At 33.4% G+C, this 23,537-nt stretch overlaps 2 protein-coding genes across 2 annotated transcripts; one reads left to right on the plus strand and one right to left on the minus strand.

The window, feature by feature from the left end:
• The first annotated feature begins 3,282 nt into the window (after positions 1 to 3,282).
• On the plus strand, positions 3,283 to 4,568 carry LOC133296116 (LOB domain-containing protein 12-like). Its single transcript, XM_061495066.1, has 2 exons — positions 3,283 to 3,447; positions 4,212 to 4,568. Exons 1-2 carry the CDS (start codon positions 3,292 to 3,294, stop codon positions 4,566 to 4,568), a joined length of 513 nt encoding a protein of 170 aa, XP_061351050.1. The 5' UTR covers positions 3,283 to 3,291.
• A 16,132-nt stretch (positions 4,569 to 20,700) lies between these two features.
• LOC133296114 (uncharacterized) lies at positions 20,701 to 23,406 on the minus strand. Its single transcript, XM_061495063.1, has 2 exons — positions 22,679 to 23,406; positions 20,701 to 22,156 (listed from the first exon to the last, which is right to left on the minus strand). Exon 2 carries the CDS (start codon positions 21,753 to 21,755, stop codon positions 20,853 to 20,855), a length of 903 nt encoding a protein of 300 aa, XP_061351047.1. The 5' UTR covers positions 21,756 to 22,156; positions 22,679 to 23,406; the 3' UTR covers positions 20,701 to 20,852.
• Between the last annotated feature and the right edge of the window lie 131 nt (positions 23,407 to 23,537).

The raw sequence follows: 23,537 nt of genomic DNA on the forward strand, positions 1-23,537 counted from the left end.
TTTGACATATTCTTATTTCCAAACTCAAAATATTTCCTTCCACACTTATAACTGAGTTTGTGAGAGATATTGGTAAGGGAGTAAATCAATTGGGTTACGCTAAGCTTTCACTTAAAATAGATTAAGTTTATGTAAAATATTTGAATCTAATTTGATCTATTAATTTGGTATAAGCTAAATTATAAACTTAATATGACCTATATATTTAAAGGGAAGAATGCGTTTACAATTTTTTTTTACAAATTATACTAAGTATGATCGGTCATATACTCTTGATTGAAGTATAATCGGTCATACTTAATATAGTTTGTAAGAGTTTATAAACAAAAAATTTGTAAATATAACCTTCCCCAAATATAAAAATCAAAAGGCTTGACTTAGGTTGATTGTTTAAGTCTATCAAACTTTCAATTACCTATCAGAATTAGAAAAAATAATTAAAATAATTTTATTTTATTTAAAATAAATAATATTATAAGTCGGGCCTTGTAAGAAAATTTATAATCTATTTTTTAAATAGATTTTTTTTTATTTGAATTTGTTCTATTTTATTAAATATACTAGCTAGGTTAGACCTAACTTGACAGAAGTTAGGCTGCCTGACATATTTACAATAGTAGATATTAGTGTAATTACATCATTTAACATAATGACCATAATGACCTCATTTAATGTAAATTGTAATAAATTATTTATATGTATATTCCAATATTTTCTCTTTTTATTTCTATTTTTTCATAGACCTATAAATACGTGTAATTCCTTGTTTTACACATGATTAATATATAGAGTTTCCCTTCAATTTCCCTCTTTTTAACTCCGTTTTTATTTTTCTCATACAATCATATAATTAAAAGAAGAGGAAAAAGAAATCATCTCTTTCTTTGCAGAATGCTACAAGATTGCAATAGAAGGAGGGATGATAAGAAAAAGTAGATCCAGTTACCCGAAGTCCAAACCCATTTTGTTCACCTTTACCTGCAGATAAAATAAAATAAAATAACATCTGAGCATATAAGTAGTTGTAACTTGTAAGTGAAACTTTCGTGATTCATGGATTGTGGGGGAGATAACTGGGTGTTGTCTGAAAGGGCAGAACTAGCCAGTCTTTTACACTTTTGCCCTTCTATTTCAAGTTCATCAAGAACCAACAAAAGGAAATAAAAGATTGCGGAAAAAGGATTCGTGAAGTAATTAATATTTTTAATTAAATACATAGTCACCCTTAGCAATATACAGTGTGCAAATTTTACGTAATTAGTGTTTTTAATTAAATTTTAAAGTAATTATGAGTCAATATGTGAAGTGAAAAATATTTTCTTTTGGATATTAAGTGAAAAATATTTTCAGTGCTACAAAAGTACCGAGTACTTTCTGCATCCTTTATTAAATATGAAAAAAATTAACTTATTTACATTACTCCAGTTTTTATGGTTATTTTTTTCATAATTTTTTTTTTTCCTTTTTAGCAGGAAAGTAAATACTTTCGTAGCACACAAAATGTTCTCCCGTGAAGTGCATCAGGATTCCAATTGTTCCAATCAAAAGTTAGCAGGTCAAAAGTGCATGCATAATATGTATTACCACTTTAGCTGCAGACTTGTTATCTATATTTTTGTAGTTCTATATATATCATCCATCATCAATATTCTTAATAGAGAAAATTGGTACTAATTTGCTCTACTTTTTTAGGCTTAGGGGGGCTAGATACTAAGATAATGTTACGTAATATCATGGAAGCAAAAAACAGGGCAGATACATCAATTGTTATCTATTCCTACTGTCAGATTTTATTATTTATCATTTCAGACTTCAATTTCCAACATTAACATGAGCTACTTAGAAATTAGTGCTCACTTTGATTCATATACATTTCATTAGATTTGTTCAAAATTTCTAACAAAACTGAGTCAATCTTTAAAAATTAAATATTAGTTGTTTTGGTTTGCAAAATTTACATTTAATAAATAAATAAAATAAAATAAAAATCCTCAAAATAGTTGATGTTTCTTTCTTTCCTCTTTGTCAATCCTCACGTGCATGTTCGAAATAACTTTAATTGCTCGCTTCATTCGGGTTTGAAAACAATATCGTTCAGCACAAGATAAAAAAAACCCTTTATAATATCCACCTTTTTAAGTTCAAAGAATTCCTACGGGCCTTCACTTAACTGTTTAATATGTTAGGTGCCATAGTATTCTATTATATTCACATGGGGAATGATTCGTTTACAAACTTTTTTAAAATTTTATAAATTACACTATGTTCTTTCGGGAGAACATAGTGAAATGAGTGTTCTCCCGAAAGAAGATAGTGTAGTTTGTAAACAAAAAAGTTTATAAATATAACCTGTCCTATTCATATATGTCTATATATATCGATGGCCACCATTCCATCAACAAGAAACTTTGTCAAGCATTGATCTTGGTGTTATAGATGTCTTTTCCATAGACCAACTGGCTAGTTCATATGATTTGAATAAATAATTTACGCATTCAACTTGAATCCACAAGGAGAGAGAGAGAGGGGGGGTTTCCACTCGAAAGTCCGAGACATGCAACAAACATTCACGTTGAACCTTTCTCTCTAGGGGTCTCCGTCCAAGTTAGGATTCCAGTTAACTTAACAACGGTCTTTATACATAAGTGAACTAATTAATTGTTTATACTAACTATCCATGATTAACAGCTGTATTAGAACTCGCATTTGAGTGTGAAAACTTGATGAGTACTTCAGATTAATTAATTAATTAATTACATATATCTACGATTATAGAATACGTTATCTAAATATATAAAATTAAAGAGTCAAATGTGGACGTAGATACTACACAACTGCGTGGATTGCCAACCTATCACGCGCCTCGGCGGTGGTTGACCACCGCCTTCTATTTATATTTATATTTGGAAACATTTAATTTCGTCACTTACCCTTACTTGCCCTTTTGTTTGACTTCATTTGCTCCCCTAAGACATTTAAAATGACTCGAATATCATAGGCTAAACTTGTAATTTACATATGAAGTATATCTTAATATTATATATATGTTAATCTACATGGATGAAGTGGTTTCTAACTTTCTTCTTAGTACATCAACCCAATAATATTTATTATTATCAATTCATACTTTACAAGAAGGACATGTGCATCTAGCTATACTACATTAGGCAAACAACTTTTAATCTCACAGGCCATTATAAATAAGAAATTTTAGGTTCATTCTCTTAATCATCAAAGACAAAATAAACATAATCTCTGTTTCTTTGGCTTGTCAGTATTCAAATCTTCCAAATGGGGGGTACCTCACCTTGTGCTTCCTGCAAATTGTTGAGACGACGTTGCACAAAGGAATGCATCTTCGCTCCTTATTTTCCTTCCGATGACCCTCGCAAGTTTGCCATTGTGCACAAGGTCTTTGGTGCTAGCAATATCAGCAAAATGCTTCAGGTCTCTCTAACTCTTCTTTACCTTTCTCTCTCTTTCCTCTATCAAAATTTATCTGTATATATCATAGGAAAATGTTATATTAACAATTTTTTTTTTTACAAACTTACAAACTACACTAAATCTGACTAGTTATATATTCTTGATTGAAGTCTCACTGGTCAGATTTAGTGTAGTTTGTAAATTTGTAAAAAAAAAAAGTTTGTCAATACAACCCCTCCCTATATCATATATGTAAAGTAACTTGAGAAATTCTTAAGTAAGAAATTTCTACTATATATGTATTCAACATGTTTTTAAGGTTATGTAAGCCATGTACACAAATGTATCTAAAAAAATACGTTTACTCAAACTGTTGATTTGAGTATTTGTATTGTGCTATGTATAGTGTAGTGGCTATTCAAGATTTTCTCTATGTATTCATGTGGATGTTAGGTGAAGTCAAATAAATGATTCTATTATATCTATTAACAAGTACACATCGATCCCTCGTGGAAAAACTATTTAGAGTTGGAAGCAAGAATAATGTACATGTTCTTATTTTTTCAACTTTGTGTTTAGATTTAGTTTTTTTTTTTTTATCAGAAGAATAGTAACAATAATCAAACTCTAGGTCACTTGGTCTATTATCGTAGTCTCTAATATTATCTCACACAATCAAATTTAAGCTTTTAGAAAAATTGTTTCATGACAAGCATCCCTCTATTGATCTTGGTTGTGCAATAGGGTTTATTTAATTTATATATGTTACTCTTTGATATATGCAGGAGCTTCCAGTTAATCAAAGAGCAGATGCAGTTAGCAGTTTAGTTTACGAGGCAAATGCAAGAGTGAGAGACCCTGTGTATGGATGTATTGGAGCCATATCATACCTTCAAAACCAAGTTTCACAATTGCAAATGCAGCTTGCAATGGCTCAAGCAGAGATTCTCTGCATCCAGATGCAGCAAGAACCTACCTTACCCTCGCAGCTAGACCAAGATGACAAATCGCTGTTCTTATCTGACAACTATAATAACTACGATATCCTTCCTCAGTATCTCAGCTTTCCTTCATCTTCTTCCTCATCTTCCAATGTATTCCAAGACTCTGAGCCTCTTAAGAGAGAGTCTTTTTGGACTTGAATCTATAACAATCCTCAATGAATTTTAACTTAACTGTTTTATTTTCGGGTTTTATTAATCTCATGTTAAAGGAGATAAGTTATCTCATGTCATAGAAACAAACTTGTGGGACAGTTATCGAAGAGTGTGTAGGAAAAAATACTTATCTCATGTAACATGAGAATAGTTTTACGTGGGTCTAGTCAGAATATACCTTTGTCTCTTACAAACATATGCTTAGTTAATTGCTATCTTAATCTAGACGTTGATACTGATACACAGAAATTTACGAGAGGAAAAAAAACAAAAACATAAAAGTTTGAATCTCGTTCTCGCAATTCCTGAAAAGGGTGGAAAAAGGCACAAATCCGAAACTAGATTAATCAAGTTTTTAGGACTTCAAACATTAACTGGTATATAAATTTTTTTTGATAATTGTTAAATGGATTTAATGTCTCTTATATTGTAAGACATAAAATTATTTTCTACACATACATAATGTGTAGGGTCCATTTTTTTCTCTCTTTTATTGACATTGCCCTATATATATTTGTATGTGTATATAAGAGATAATTTTATCTTATATAAAAAACATTAAATCCTTTTAAAATTAAGGAAAATGAAAAGAATAAAAAAACGAGGAGAATCGTGATGTACGGGTCAAATGCTGCATGTGCCATTTGTCGTGCAGTTGTTGAAGACTTAATCACAACTATTTTGTTCTCATTCACGAATTTAATACTCTTTGTTGGCTAATATAATGTTCATTTAACACTATTTAAAATCATAATGTTAACATGGATTACTGCCATGGCAAGTTTGTTGGAAAACCAAGTCAACGATGTTCAGTGGCTGTAAAATTTTACATTATATGTTATCAAAAAAAAAAAAAAAAAATTTACATTATATATTTATTTTAATAAAACAAATTTGTTGACAAGTGGTGGAGATCATCTTCTCGGAAAAAAATTCAGTGCTCCCTGTGTATGAATGACTAAGTGGAACGGGCCAATTGAAATAGAGCAATAGCTATGATTGTGTACGAAAAAGAGGAGAAGAAAATATTAATCCAAATATCAATTTCTTAATAAAAAGGAGCATATACATCGGGAGAACTGAACTTTTTCTCCATCTCACATAGATGCTAAGCTTAGCAATGGTGTTAAGAACTTGGACACTCTCACCTCTTGAGCTAATTTTTGGGGTAATGACTTAAGGTTCTTAATATGGTATCAGAGTCTCGTTGTCCCTCACTTTCTCTTGTGGCATTTCTTAGCACAAGTAGGCTGGGCCTGTTACATTGTCCACTCTTCAAGCCCAATGAGCTCTCGTGTGAGGGGGCGTGTCTCACATTGGTTGTATGTGCAACTAATGTAGAGTTTATAAGGTCTTGAGCACTCCCACCCTTTGAGCTAGCTTTTGGGGTGGTGTATCCCAAGATTCCTTACAAATGGAGCTTGTGTAAGTTTTTGCACAACCTTTAACATCCTTTAAAATAATACTTAATTTGCCAATCGAGTTTCGGCACAAAGTCTTCACCCTTTTCACAAGAATAATTTAGAATATGCACTTTATTCATTTCATCTCATATTTAAAATAAATTTATATTAAAATTAATTACATTTTATAATAAAGTATTACTTAATGGGGTTTGCATTTGTCATTTAACATGACACAACAAAGTTTCCTACACACACAACATTTTGTGGGCTCACACTTTTTGAAAAAAAAAGAAAAAGAAAAAATTACGGCACGCAAAACGAATTTCTATAACATTACACAATCATTTTTCCTACAACATAACTCTTGTAAAATCCTTACTTAAGAGGGAGCATATCTTTGGTACTACTATAGTATGTACTTCTTTACTAAAAGTAGAAAATGATGATGTTTGCGGAGAAAATAACCATACAAGGAAGGGTAAAATAGTAAAAATATATATTATATTTTTGAGTAAAAATGATACACCGAGTCTTCAGTATTACTAGTGTAGATATTTCCCTTAATAGGAATGAATAAATAATTTGTTAATAACTAGACGATGCTTATTTAAATGCGAGTTGCAGGATGTGAATTAAAGTGCCCGTTTGACTCAAATTCCACATTCAGCCTATACCCACCTGCTGAAACATTATTGTACCTTGAATTCTTGAAATGTCTTGCCCCACTATTGAGCAGATTTTAAACCTATCACGTAGAGGGTGAGGTGGATTGAGCGCTAGCTAGGAAGGTAGGATGAGCACTTGCGAGTCACGTGAGATTGCAAAACCTATATATTGATGCAAAGAATTTTTTTTTTCTAGAATTAAATTTAATATTGATATGTTTTCCCTCAAGATGGGTACGCCTAGGATATAAAGTAATATATTTTTTCTGAAATATCATAATACCCATCTTTAGATTGGGTTATTTCAATTCTTAAGAAATATATGAGTCTTTCAAGATTCTTTATATGAAAATTTAGAAAAAGAAAAAATAAATAAATTGTATTTCACTAGAATTAAACTCTTTTTAAGTATTGCCTAAAAAAATTATTTGCTATTATAACACGGAATTTTTTTAAAATATTATTATTTAAATAAAAAATTAAGAAAATAAGAAATTATAGCATTCTAGAATTAATTTATGAATTTATAGCAATCAGTGGCGCCCAAAACAAGTGTGGCAGGTCGCGTCCAAATAAAGCGCATTAGAGTGTTTGGTTGGGCGCGACTCATCCGGTGATGACACTTGATAGTCAAAAGTCAACAATTTTAGCATAAAACTTTGAAATACCATAACTTTTGACTTGAGTGTCTGAATGAGGTGATTCTTTTTTTGATTTCATGTAAATTTTTGAGATTTACGCACTAAAAAAATACTCGAATGGGATTTGGTCAAAAAAAATTCCCAAAAAATGCTTCATTGTACCCTGTTTGGCTTATTTTATCTTTATGAATGTGAATGATGTTATTTAAGTTGAAGTTTGAGTTGAAGTTCTGTCTCCCACAAACACAGTTTGAATTTGCAACAATGGTGTCATAACCACAAGAGTGTTTAAACCCAGAAGCCCCTGAACCTACATGATGAGCTACAACACGTGCCATCAATTTCATGGCCTAGTTTTCTCACTCCCTATCTCCTCAATAGGATTACTTCCTTGTCTCTTCATCTCTTTTACAAGAACTTCATCATCTGCGTCTATTACCCTGCTATGATGGTTCCACCAACTTCCATTAACCTAAGCCAACAATTTGGCACTCATTTTTCAGTAACAAGATCAGTACTCTAGGACTTTTTGTAAGAAGAAATATTGTTGTCCTTTGTTGCCTATGTGTGGGATGGAAAGGAAACCACTCTGATGATTAGAAACATCCCTAGCAAATAAATGTATGTTGTCCTTTTTTTGGAAAAAATTTTGGATGATAAAATGCCCTTGTGGTGGCACTATTGTTGCAAATTTAAAAATAAAATTTGGAATTTTTTTTGACCAAATCTCCTTCAATGAGATTTCATTGTGTAGATATCAAAAATTTATGTGGAATAAAAAAATACCTGATTTTAACACTCGAGTTAAAAGTTATGACCTTCCGAAGTTTTAAGCTAAAACTGTTGTCTTTTGACTATCACGTGTCATCATCGGGTGAGTCGCGCCCAGATTGGGCACAACCAAGCACCCTAATGTGCCTTATTTGGACGCGACCAGTCACTCCTATTTTGGACATGATTGATTGCTATAGATCTTGTTATTGAATATATCTATATCCTAACTACCTACCAATAATGTGCCTTATTTGGACGCGACCAGTCACTCCTATTTTGAACATGATTGGTTGCTATAGATCTTGTTATTGAATATATATATATCCTAACTACCTACCAATGAATCCCTTAATAGATAATGACTCAATAATCTAAACAACATGAAACAATAAAGATAATGAAAATAAAACCCCTATCCCTACAAATAAGGAATAATTTTAAGTACTACAGTAGCACCCACTGCTCTGTACTACTTCCATACGTTTCATGACACATGCCAAAAAAAAACCCATGTCACTTTACTACTTGGCATTGCAAATTTAACTTTTAATAACTTTTTACCCAACGCTCCTTAACTCCCCCACTTTTTTTTTTTTTTGGTATGCTCCCACTTCTTTCATTTTTCTCAGTTTTCTCTCTCGTCTTTTCCATCTTCTTTCTCTTTTATTTCTCTTTAACACCGTTCACATATTCCCCTGTTAAAAAAATGAAAAAAATAAAATAAAATCAAGACGTTTCCTTCGTCTCAAACAATTACAGACACATTTCTATGCCTTCCCAAGGAGCTAGGATTATCAGAAAAAGATAAACTAAGTTTTTATACCAAAAGTTTCAACCAATTCAACTCCCATTTTGTATAGTGGTAAAATCTTTACCAAGGAGCATTTCCTTTTCCACTTCCACAGCATTTGTTTGATGCCATGAGAATATCATAAAGACAAACCACAACCAATTACTGATTTTTGTTCCAGATTGTTTGTCTACCATACCCTTGGTAACGACCCTGATTGGATTTCATCTCCAGATTTGTTTCTTTTAATCTTCTTCGAAGGAGATGAAAAATCGGTGATCTCGCTAGCGCTCTTCTGAAACCCTAGTGCACAACCTAATAACAGAGAATTAAAGTAAATAACATTTTGTATCTCTATATATTATAAGCAAACTCCAAAAGCGTTCGAAGGAGGAAGATGAGAACCACGACAGATGAGATTCCAACGAATTTGTAATCAAGATTTCAGGAGAAAATTTTATGTTTAAATTGTATCTCTATATATTATAAGCAAATTCCAAAAGCGTTCAAATTTTTGTTCAAAGGAAATGAAAGACAGTGGGAGATAAATCAAAGAAGAAGAGAAGGCAGATGTACGGGAGGAGGGAGGAAGAAGGCAAGTGAAATGAAAGACGGAAGAAGAAGCGAATCAAAAAGACGAAAAATTAAAACGGAAATAAAAATTAAAAATTTTAATGCCAAGTAGGAAAGTGACGTGGACTTTTTTTCCGCGTGTCATGAAACCTATGGAAGTAGTGCAGAGTAGCAATCGGTGCTACTGTAGTACTTAAGATTTATCCACACATAACGGGTTGAATCCTACACCAATTGGAAGATCTACACAGCCCAAGTCCAATAGATAAACCCTATCAATAAAAGGCTAAAGTACATATTCTGAACTCACTTACTACTTCTGCCCACACTGTGCACACACCCAAGTCTTGGCTATAAGCCTATTGTTTATGCACAGTAATTGAGATATTGGCTATAAACCAACCAATATATGTGTCTATAAGATATCTCTGAGCACATACCTTACGGTAGAATCTTACTATTCTCTAGGACTGAACAAATTCGTAAATTGATTCTAAATTGCTATGTTTTCCTAATTTCTTATTTAAATAATAATATTTTACTTTTTTTCCCACTATATCACCATCAATACTAAATTATTTTATACGATTAGCCCCTAAAACATGTATGTGTATAAATTAAAAAATTTAATTTATACTCTTAGTATCACGTTAACCTGTCACTTTTTTTCCCAATCTAGACCTCTACTTTATAATTTCTTAACCTTATACGTCCGTCTGATTGAGTTGATGATGAGAATGAAAAACCAAAATGATGGAAAGGAATTAAATTTCACTATGTAACACCTTCAATTGATTTGCATTTCTCCATTACCGTATTATAAACTTTTGCTTTCCTCATTACATCAATAGAGCTTTTGCGTCATTAGGTTGGATCACTATCAATGGCAGACTTAGGATTTTTTTTGACAGGGACAAAAATAAATATTAAAATTACAAATATAATTAGAACTTAGAAGTAAAAAAATTTCTAAATGAGGCTAATTATTAGAACAAATAATCTATAATTATTTCAAAAATATTATTTTATATATATAACACTAAAACAAATCAAAGTTTAGGGAGACACGGTTGTTAACCAATGTCCCTTGTTTGGGTCCGTCATTGATCATTACACCTGTAGATGAACATTACTTAAGATTCAATTTTTGAGCAATAGAAGTTTACTCTCTGCTAAAAGGAATGACACAACAGAAATTTTTGGTTATTCTTTTCTTTTTTGCTAATGTATTATTATTTTAATTTAATTTTATTAATTTCTAAGTGACCCGAAAAACTTAAATGTTCACATTCATCTTGTCCTCCTTCGTCATTGGGGAAAACCAATTGAAACTGCAATTGAAAAGGAGAAAATAAGACGGGAATTTTCACAAATTTCTCTGTCTATATTCCTTCCCACAGTGTTTGGTTGAAGGTTTATTTTGAGATTGATGGGAAAATGTAAATGGATATTGAAAAATATCACGTTTGGTTCAGGTTTTTTCAAAAAATACTAGGCAAATAGGATAGATGAGAAAATGACTTTTGTGTTGATTTTTGGATGAAATTCAATGTTACAGAATACCACTTGAGATGTGGTATTTTGAGATAACTAGGGAAGTGAAAAAACAGGTGCAAAGTTTCTCCCGAACATAGATTTTGCATATTTAAATAAATTTTCCTGGTAATATTTCGGTCAACCAAATAACTTTTTTTACATTTTTCTACCAAACTCACTTTCCAACCATTTCCCTATCAATTACATTTCTCTAGTAAAAAAAAATTTCTCCCCAAACAAACACTACCTACAACAGAAAAATAAGGCATAAAAAACCTAATTGGATATTACAAAAAATTCAAAAGTACAATAGGCTTAAAGGAATTGGGCCTAATCAATTTTCTGAGTTGCCAGGCTACTGTTCCACGAGCATATAACTCTTTGGATCGGGTTGCATGAACTGTTGAATGTTTGAATTGTCTATTGCGCATTTTTGTCCAAAAAAGAGAACCAGATACACCTTTGTTTCCTGCAGAGTCACAAACAGTCAAACACTAGCACTATTTGATAATATAAACATACATATTCACACGCATGTATATAAAAGTGAATGAAAAATAGAGTGAAGGTGGGTTAAGTGTAGTTATAAAGTAATATTTGTTATAATTTTGTACTAAATTTTGTAATTCTGTTAATAATTTTTTAAGAAAGTTTATGAACGAAAATTAAAAGCAGAAATTCACTCTACTATCTGTTAACAGTAGAGATTTTTGTAATGAATATTAATGTTAGATTTGTTCAGCATATGACAAGTATGGTCTATTGTGCTCTTAAATTCATATTAGAGTAATTATGATTCTCAAACTCTTCCAAGACATAGAATTAGAAAAAAAATATTTCATCTAAGAAATAAGAAATAGTGTTGAGGAACAGAATGATTGTTATGTACACTAAAAGTCTGAATTGAGCCACTTTAATGTGAGAAGAGCCCAAATGATAACTAGGATTTTTCTTGTCTCATTCATAAGTTATTTTTAGCCTCCTAGTCTAATGAAAAATAAAAGTAGCTGATGTTGATCAAAAGTGTCAAAAGAGAAAAGTAAAAGTGTCCACACAATAGCAACCACCTCCAGGATAGTTTAGAAGACTCACACATCACTGCAGAGGGTTTCCTCTCGATGTCCAAAGAAGAACTTGCAACTAAGAAGGTTTATTTATTATGTAGCTACTGTCGACAAGAAGATCCGTCCGTGATCGTTTTCTATATAAAAACACAACCAACACCGAATAAAACCTTGTGCATGTACGCATTCATAAAGGTATGTCTTCTAGAATTACGAGACCAACATCCAAATGTACTAAAACGTAAATAGCTTTTATCGATGCAATTATTCTAAATATTAACTATTAGGGTCCGTTTAGTAGACATGATATTATAAATATAGGATATGATATAAGGCTGATAAGGGTAGGATATGATATGAGGCTGATGAGCTTATATCATGTCCTGTGTTTGATGAGCACTTGATTAGCAATCTGATAAGATTATGTAGAAGGAAAAACAAAAAACAAAATATAATGCAATAAATACAAATATATTGGGTAGCGTGAGGATATATTGAGTAGCGTTGAGTATCCAATATTGATATCTTATCCTATTGAATCCTAAACCAACTCCCCCTATAGAATAAGAAATCTCTTTGGATGTCAAGCAAGAGAAAGATAAATAGGCCAAAAAATGCAGGAAGCCATGGGTAATCAAACTAACCTCCGTAACAACAGTTATGAGGTTTCCAACGATGATTGTGGCCTCTTCGTAGAAGATGTTAATATGTACTAAGAGAAATCATGAGAGAACGTAGAAGAAAAGAGGCATAGTAATCTTCTCATATCCAAATCCAAATTATCCCGATCTACGAATATTTTTGAGAAACGATCCAAAACAGATTGTAATAAGAGAAACCATAGGAGAACGTATAAGAAAAGAGAATAAAATATCTTGAGATTTAGGGCTTAAGGCATGTGAGGAGGTTTAACACTGTTTGTAGGAATTTTAATAAAAATGTTAATTTAATACAATTACAAGATATAAGGGATTAATTGAAATAATTAAAAGTACAAGGATAATTTGAAATAGGGTCAAAGAGGGTAAGTTATATTTTATCCTTTTTCTTTTTTAGGTACTTACTCAGGAGCTATGTAGCACCGGTACGACACGTGACACGTGATACGACACGACACGACACTCCGACACGTCAATCCTAAAAAGTTATGGATTTCGACACGTTGGGACACGTTTTAATATTAAATAATATTTTTAATTTATATAGTGTATATTTCATTTAATATTTAATAATTTAACAAAAAAATGAAACTGAATTAATAATACCTATCAATACGTTATAAAGATGGAAGCTTTAATCAAAAAAATAAGAACTGGGATGAGAGAGATATAATATCAGATAGAAAGATCAAATCATATTAGAGAGAGATCAAAAAGAAGAAGATACAATAAGAGCGTGATAGGAATTAATAACAATGATGCTGAGATGATCTCTTATCTACTTAAGGGAAAAAAAGATAAAAAGATAAAATTGATATGATCGGGTGGAAGCTTTATTAATATATTTTAGCTTTTTAAAAAATAATTTTTTTTAAAAAAAATTAAAAAAAAATTACGAAAATGCCATTTGACCGTGTCGGACACGGTCAAATTCGCGTGTCGAAATGGTCAACGTGTCGGAAAAAGTCAACAACGTGTCCGACACCGTGTCAGAGCGTGTTGGATCCGACTCTTTCTATTTTTACAAGTGTTCGTGCTTCCTTGCTCAGTAGACGAGAGTTTCACATGGGTTGTCTTGCGTACACTCTGAGCCCAACCCATGACAGAACGTACAATAAGAAAAGTAGCGGGCCTCGATTGTGCGGTAATGGTAGGTATGGCCGTATGGCTACAAACAAAAACAGGTGGATGAATTTAATTCCTCAAATATTAAATCTAGTTATGCTTGTGTCTTTACTAACTTTATTTTAATGTATAATATATATTTTAAGAATATAAGTAAATACATACTATTAGAATATATATTTATAAGGGAAATGTTATACTCACAACTTATTTTCTTTTACAACCTCTTACAAATAATATCTTAACCGTTGATTTCCGCCAATCAACAGTTAAGATTTTTGCAAATAAAATTTATTAAATAATTATTAATTCACAATAAATTTTAACCGTAAATTGATGAAAATTAACGGTTAAGATATTGGTTGTAAGAGATTGTAAAAAAAAATAGGTGGTAAGTATAATATTTCCCTATTAATAAATATTCAAAGTTGATGACTAATAATAAATGTAAATTTTACAACAATGTAAATTGATTCTTCTAGATGTATGCATAAATCATTATTCGCAAAATAATTGGCGTGCTTTCCCACATAAAAATATTTTTCGTGGGACCTCACAGGAAGTCCGTAAAAGGCTAAAACTTAAAAGTACTTTTCACCGCTAAAATTATTGATTCCTTCTTGCCATTTTGTGACACGTTTCATGTTTTCAAGGTACGAGTCACTTTCTGTTTTGTTGCCTTCTACTATGAAAGCAAAATTGTACCAATCGCTAATTAAAATTATTCGTTCCTTCTTGTAATTTCGTGACACGCACCACTTTTACATGTATGAGTCACTCTATGATTTGTTGTCGTTTACTTTGATAGCAAAATTGTTCCAAGGTTTACTTTGATAGCAAAATTTTTCCAAGGTTTCTAATTTTTTTTGGGGACAATTATTGACTCCTTTTGTGAGTGCAAAATCGTTCTAGAGTATTCAGTTTCAAATGGTTCCAACAAAAATTTGGTACAAAGTATCAGTGACCTGAAATTGATTAGTCCATTCACTAGTGATGTCTGACGAAACCCATGTGGCTTCTCTTTTTTCCCAAAACAAAGTTTAATTTTTTACTCAATCGGTATAGCTTAGTAACACATTGAGTATAATGGAGAGAGAAATTTGAATCTTATGATGGAGAGAGAAATTTGAATCTTATCAAATTAGCTTCATAATTAGTTCAAAGAATTAAAATTTATGAAAATATCAGAGGTCAACTAGTTTAAAAAAATAATTAGAATTGATATATATATATATATATATAAAAGTTTAACTCTTATTATTCCACTAAGAGTTAAATTATCAAAATAATCATTTTCATGTTTATAATTAATCCTATCTCAATAAGAGTTGTATTATTCTATCAAATTTTATATTAAATTTTACTAGTAAATGTTTTTTTAACATGATACTCAACATTAGAAAGCAACTCTTTCTGTTTCAACAGAATTTCAATTCTAAAATTTTATTTTTAAAGAATTCACGAATTGAAGAAAACAACCTTACTCAATGTTCATTAGCAATGAAGTTATTTGCAATAAAAAAAGAAGGGAATATTAATTCTGTTTCAGTGATAGAAATTTTTTTCTACCACTGAGACATAAAAAGAAATGAGCCCCTATGCTTTCTTTCTCATTATTTTATGTCTCAGTGATAGAATTTTTTTTGTTTTCACCACCGAAGCAGAAATAATAATTCCTAAAAAGAAAGGTAGAATTTTATGAATTATGAAACATTATAAACAAGAATAACTTATAAATAGGATATTATCACACCTAAGTTATGTTATACCCATGTGACACTCAGTCAATCTCACCGTTAGACTGCTTATGTTGATCCAACGGTTATATTTATTTCCATCTTTGTATGGTCATGATTTCCCAAATTTAAAGTGAAAGCATTAAATATGGGAAATCATAATCATACAAAGGTAGAAATAAATATAAAATATTAAATTTAGGAAATCATGACCATACAAAGATGGAAATAAATATAACCGTTGGATCAACATAAGCGATCTAACTGTGAGATTGACTGGGTGTCACATGGGTGTAACATAACTTGGGTGTCACAATATCCTATTCCATAAATATATTAAGATATTGAACTTGTATAGTTCTATTCCAAACCCGGATTTCATTTGAAAGAAAAATTCTGAACACAAGAAATACATCTATTCGCCATAAAGATAGTCATCACAGAAATTATAACTGAAATTGTTCGCCACAAAAGTACAAAAATACATCAAACTTTCACGTGAATAGTTTGGTATAAAACAAGGAACAGAAGAGTATATCCATTCGTTCTACTCCAATGAATTAATATTGTAGTGTGCAATGACAAAATCATGAGTTCGTTTATTCTGTTACAAATTTGTTGTCCTTCGTCAATATTATTTTTAAATATGATACAACTAACAAAATTTTATAATACACACAACGCGATATATATAATTTAAGGGACTATAAAAACGTGTCTATGTCTGATTTTTTTCCCTATTAAAAAAGTCTGAAACAAAAATGACGTCATAAAACTTTATCTTTTTAGCTCGCCCTGTTCGAGTGCTTAAAGCACTGTTGTAAAATTCGATCCGATCGGGCCGGGTCGACGGGGAACTCGATGAATCGGTTATCGGATCGGTTTGAATAAGTATTGAACCGATCATGCATCGATCCGATTAAATCCGGACAAAATCGGTCAAAATCGGTGACCCATGTCAAAAAAAAAAAAACCAAAAAATCAAAACTGTTTCATTTATCAAAAAGCTTTTTATAATTTTATTTGTTAGTATATTCTTCTATAATGATCTCAAATTTCAGTTACCAATACTGATGTAATTTGTGGAATAATAAATTAAGAGAATGTGACATATATGTCATTTTAATGTAGTTGAATTTAAAAAATATGAGTTCAATGTCATTGAGAAGTATGTTTATGGAAATTTTGAGTTACAATTTAAATTGACATAGTAATAGCGCACATTTTTATTTATTTATGCTTCATGTTTTTGAGCTTATTTAGTGAACATTGTTTAATTCATTTTATATATGGAGAATATAATTAAATTTATATGTTCATATTTATATTTTTTTATATATCTATATATATTCAGGTCAACCGGTGTGATCAGTGACCCACGGTCCGACCAGTGACCCAATGACCCTGTATTCCGACCAGGTCAATGTCTGAATCGGGTTTAACAACACTGATTTAAAGAGGTCGATCACCACAAAAGACAAACAGAAAAATTTAATCGAATCTTTAGTTGGGTCCGAAATGATCTAAGAAGGACCTCGCTGTGTGGTGTTAATCAATTCCCACAACACTCAAGCAAAAAAGAAGAAGAAGAAGTTGTACTGTTTGTAATTGTGTTACCGCTATAAGTAGCATTTTTATTATACTATTTTAAAGCAAATCCTTGCTGTATGGTGAAAAAAAGAACAAGATATTTACATAAATTGTTTGAAGTATGTTTATATTTTAAACTACATTAATAAATTATAATACGAATTCGTTAAATAATATAAAAATATATGAGGAATATGAATGTATGAGTGTAATTTTGTATAGTATTATCACTCTAAAGTCACCTTCAAATTATTAGTTAATTATGCATATTAATTAAAGCTGTTTTTTTTTTCCATAAGACACACAAGTTATGTGCTTTGAAAAATTGATACCAATCATTAGCCAGTATTAGCTCAGTTGTGAGGTTTTAATGTAGAATTTCCTTTTTATATAAAAATATTTACTATGGGCCATTTATAGGTAAATTTATCACTAATCCCACAATTGCAAAGCGTGTCACGAAAATTACATTATCACTAATACGACCACTGATTGCACCGTCCTTTACCCTACCAGCTGAAAGCAACCTCGTGATATATGACACTGATTTCCATTTTAGTTTAAAGAGCTCTCCACCTCATATCATGTTTAATTATCAAATCGCAGTTTAGATATTTCTTCAAATAAGGTGAAAAGTACGGCTTTTTGACCCTTTTGTCTCTCATTAATTAATTAATAATCAATTTGTCTCTCTCCCAGAACTATTCACCATCCTGCCCCTATTTAGTTGATCAAATTGCACTTTTAATCGACTAAATGAGCAAAATTCAGAAATCAAGAAACACGAATTTTAGTCGACTAAATATTCACCTTGATCGACTACATGTCGAGCACATTTAGTCAACTAAGGCCATTATTTAGTCGACTAAATATCTCAGAAAACCCTATATCCAGACCTCTCTCGGTCTCATTTGCAATATTTTCGAAATCAAAACCCTTCTTTCTCTTGTTTGTCAGTTGTGATCCTTCCATTCACCCTTCCATTTCATCCCACCATCTCTAAAGCATAGTAATTGTGAAATCATTGTCATTTCCCTTATTTTCTGATTTGTTTCCCCTAAATCCGAACCCAAAACCCTAAAATCCGGTTCCTACCCCCAAATTCGTGTGAAAGATGAACTCAAGTCCAAACATGTATGTTACCATGATTTACTATGATGGAAAGCATTATGAAGGCCCCAACGGTGTTCAATTTGAAGGAAAAACGAAAATGTCGAAAATCAAACGGGGCACTATGTACAATGAGCTTAAGGGGAGGATTCACCAAAAATTGGGGCTACAAGGCAGCCAGTGCGTTCAACGGATGATCTTCAGGGTAGAGTCTACAGTTGGTAAGGATGCTATCTACATTGGTAATGATATTTGTGACGATGAAGATGTGGAATGTGTCATAGATGCAATTGCGGACCGAAAATTTCAAAACTTTATTGAGATATATGTTGAAATAGACTGTGGGAAATCTTCATCTGCACCTATGCATGAAAGAAGTCAAAGTCAAGAAGATAGAGTGGTCGGTTTATCTGCGCATGCACATGTCTTAAGTCAGATAACACTGAGGGAAATAGTCGAGGATGAGGATGAGCATGAGGAGGATATGGACAGTGAAGACGATGGTGAACCCGAGAGTCTTATTTCGCTGGGTGACACCTCAGATACGGACGTAGAGGGGAATTTTGACGCTGAAAACTAGTTCAGGAAACTTGAGTTCCCAGGTGATGCCACCACTCCGTGTTGACCCTGTTAGCAGTGGTAAGATAATAAATTAAAGTTTTAAATGAATATTTCATATTTGCGTTATCAATCGTACTGACGGAAAACTCCTGGAATTTGGATGTAGGTTCCGATATTGAGCCGTTTTAGAACGAAAGCCCACATTATTCCTTCATTAATTGGGCTCACCCTAATGATGAGACGGAGATATTGTATGGCGACGATGACTTCCACGGTGGCTGGCATTTAGGGGATCCATTATATTTGTACCAGGAGTTTCGAACTAAATCTGAAATGCAACATGCAGTCAAATTATATTGTATGAAGTCTCATCGTACTGCTGTGGTGGCAAAAAGTGATGACCATAGATTTGTGATGAAGTGTCGACACCATAATGATGGTTGTCCCTAGTACGTGCGGGCTATGTTGCCCAAGAATGGAAATACTTGGGTTGTTAGTAAGTGGGGTAAAGAACACACCTGCCTAAACCTAGGCCTTACCCGGGACCATAGACAGCTGGATTCTGATGTAATCTGTGCAGCCATTATAAGTATGTATTACACGATGTTTGGTTTAGGGTTTATGTTTACGTTATTTTTACGGTATATTTATTGACTGTGTTGACTTCGATTTTTGTATAGGTATGTTAAAAGAAGATCCATCTCTGAAACCAGTTCTTATTCAGGAGAGGGTACAACGTTTGTATGGACACAACATATCTTATAGGAAGGCTTGGAAGGCTAAAATGAAGGCCATTGTGAAGTTGTTTGGCGACTGGGATAAATTATATGCCATCTTACCTGGTTGGCTGACCTACATGACACAGATTAATCCTGGTTTTGTGTTCAAGATTGATACGGACGAGTGTTGTGACGAACGACGTTTCTACACCGATAAGGCTGTCTTTCGCAGGGTATTTTGGACTTTTCACCAGTGCATTGAGGCTTTCAAATATTGTAAACCCATAATCCAAATTGACAGCACGCACCGGTATGGGAAATACAAAGGTACCCTCTTGATTGCTACGTCACAGGATGGTGATGGATACATTCTGCGTATTATGTTTGCCATTGTTCCACCGGGTGAGAGATTGGATGATTGGTTGTGGTTTCTTAGCCTGATGCGTTTCCATGTCACACATAGGCATGGTATATGTCTAATATCCGATCGTCACCCAGCATCATCAGGGCTGTGAAGGATCATGCCGGTTGGCAGCCTCCATTTGCGTATCACGTGTTTTGTCTTCGTCACATTGGAAGCAAATTTAACACTAAGTTTAGGGACGTGGAACTGAAGAAAACGCTGATGAAACTAGGTAAGCTATTTTCATGAATGTGTACATGTTGTATGTAATGCTGTTTATGTATAACTCATTCAATTTGGGTTCATTTTTTGCAGGATACATGTATTCGAAGATTCACTTTGATTTAAGATTTCAAGAATTTGTCGACAGTAACCCACAAGTAGCCTCATGGATAGATCAAATTCCCAAAGAGAAATGGTGCAGGTCTTATGATGAGGAGGGCCAAAGGTTTGGTCATATGACGACTATCCTATCTGAGTGTATCAATAAGGTCCTACGGGTACACACATATTATGACTTGGGGAACACAATTTCAGGTACAAAATTGTATTGTGGCGGTTATAAACCATATATGTACATGTATTGCATAAATCTTGGTTTAGGGTACCCGAAACTTGTGTTCGTCATTTAACTCTCTTATGAGTGACAGTTCTTAATTGCTTTGGACATTTTAGACCCTTTGGACTGTGATTATACCCAAATTGAAAACAAGAATGGAAAAATACCATATTATTTCATGTGGTAAACAATAAAAATGACATAAATAAGTAAACGGTTCACAACATGATGGGAACATTAAATAGTTCAGCTCCTAAACATAAAAACACATAAACTACAAATGTCAAATAAGAAGACCAAAGTCAATTACATATCAACACACACTACAAACGTAAAGTAAAAAACATAAACCCTAAATCTAATCCTCCTCCTCTTCGGACGCTGTCTCCTCGTCATCCTCGTCGGACACATCAGCCCCCTGCCCTGCAACATCCTCAACCTGCTGCTGTCCTCGTCCAAGCTCTAGACAAGCAAGCCTATCTTCAACACCCTTGAACCGTCCCTGTATATATCTAAACCTTTCATTCCCTTTCTGGATGTGACCCTTCCTCCATTTTTTGTGTTTCAGCGCCATTTTTCCTATTTTCTTCAGTGTGGCATTTATGCCCTTCATGACATCACGCAATGAAAACCCACCCTTAGGCTCAGCTATCTCCTGCTGGTCACCCTCATCATCATCCTCCACCTCGGGCTCAACCATATCTGCAAGTGGAGCAACATCAGGAACCTCAACATCAGCCCCGCCTATGAACTGCCACACTCCTGTTTGTATGTTCTTTGTCATCTTGCACTGCTCCAGTAGACGCTTTCCAAACTTATGATTATACCATGTGGTCTTCTTCAAGGTCACATTGCCCATGGGAACACCAAAGTACTCCAATATCCTCTGAACAAGACAAGCAAATGGAAGTGCACCCTTGTGTTTGGCCTTATACATCATCCAACAGATGTAGTGCCTCCAGTTCACTAAAGTACCATGTCGGATAGCCCACATGATGGGAATGTCATGTTCCAACACCCTGGAATGATTGAACGCTCGCGGAAACAGAATGTGGGTGATGACATAGTGTAGTATACGGGACTCCACAGTAAGCAACCCCACCGTATAGGCAATGTGTTGCCCACAGACTCTTCTCTGCTTCTGCACGGCATCACCTCGTGTATATCCTGGAAGTGTGGCGCCACTATTTGCATCATATTCCACAGTGTCCGCAGAATCAAAGTCGTACCCCAGTAACTCCAACCATACCGGAGCCGTCATGATGATCTGCACCCCACAGACCCTCGACCCCAGCTCACCCTGTACGTAGCTGAGGTTATGGTAGAAGGCCCGTACATGCAGCTCTGAATATGAACACGACAGTTCAGCCAAAACCCTAAGATGTGCTCCGTCCAACCACCTCACAATGTTAAAACCTTCTGCTTCGAAAAATGCTGTATCAAGTGATTTGGCCCCACATATGGGTCGATTAGCAAAGTCACGGACAAATGAATCATGAACCACGGGGTCATGCTCGAACAAGTATCCGAATGGGAGGTCGACAGGAGCGAGCTCTTCATCTTATGGCCTTGACGAAGACGGACGGTCTTGTCGTACCTTCTTTTGTCTCTCATTTCCCACGTTATCCGATCTTCTACGCCCAGCCATGGGAACAACGGTACCTACAATGCAAGTGGAAACAATATCAATGGACAATAACAATATCAAAAAATTTTAAAATTCAATATAAAAAACTAAACCCTAACCCTAAAATAAAACATAAAACAAACCCTGTACCAATACCCTACCATAAAAACAAGAACGTAAACCCTAAACCCAATCAAAAACAGTAACCCAAACCCAAACAACAACCCCAACCCTAACCCTAACCCATCACAGGAAAAACAATCTTATACCCTAACATAAAAATAGGAACCCTAACCCTACACCCCAAACAAAACAGCAGCCCTTACGCGAACCCTAACCCTAAACACTAACCCTAACCCTAACCCTAAGCTACCACATCAACCCTAGTCAATTACCCTCACATCAAACTCATCACCCTACCCCTAACCTAAAGCCACAAAACCGCAAACAACCTTCTACCATAAACAAGAAATTTAAAAAAACAGAAACCAGAGCATGGAGAAAACAAAAAAAAACCTAAACCTAAAACCAAATGCAAGTCAGAAAACGTTACCTACAATGTCAATTTCGCAAGTTGTGAACCAATGATGCTCCAATCGGACCTTCAAGGGATGAGATTTGGACTTGGTTGAAGAGAGGAGTTCTTGGAGCGAAATTAGTCGACTAGGGTTTGAAAATAACCCCCTTTGCGAAATGAGGGGGTTTTAAAAATCCCGATCCGCGATATTTAGTCGACTAAATAATGGCCTTAGTCGACTAAATGTGCTCGACATGTAGTCGATCAAGGTGAATATTTAGTCGACTAAAATTCGTGTTTCTTGATTTCTGAATTTTGCCCATTTAGTCGATTAAAATTGCAACTTGATCGACTAAATGGGGACAGGATGGTGGATACTTCTGGGGGAGGGACAAATTGGTTATTAATTAATTAATGAGGGGCAAAATGGTCAAAAAACTTGAAAAGTACTTCTTTAATTAATGTGAGATTTTAAATACTCATTTTTATAATATTGCGGAATACTTTTGAATAAGATAAATTGTCTCATACAATACACAAAAAATTAAATAGGATCCACTAATAATCTCACCCTATATTTATGTCTCATGCAACATGAAAAATATATTTCCATATAACATTATTAAAGAAACGAATGACTCATTCTCGTCAACAAAACCCATTATAGTTGGTAGATAGCTGAAGGACTCATTCCCATCAACAAAACCCATTGATAGATAGCTGAGTTCCTTAAGCATGTTAACAGAGATTCGATCCCTGGTCATGTTTATGGAAAAAAATTTGTTGGGATATTTACCCACTTAATATAATCTTCCGTCTCAAAAAAATTAATTTTCGACTATAAAAAATTTGGGAAAAAATAAAAGGACTCATTCCCCTTGTTTATATACTTCATTACC

Source organism: Gastrolobium bilobum, unplaced genomic scaffold (assembly GCF_033153095.1).
Source record: "Gastrolobium bilobum isolate Gb01-03AN ecotype WA unplaced genomic scaffold, APGP_CSIRO_Gbil_v1 utg10542, whole genome shotgun sequence".
Classification (NCBI taxonomy): Eukaryota; Viridiplantae; Streptophyta; class Magnoliopsida; order Fabales; family Fabaceae; genus Gastrolobium; species Gastrolobium bilobum.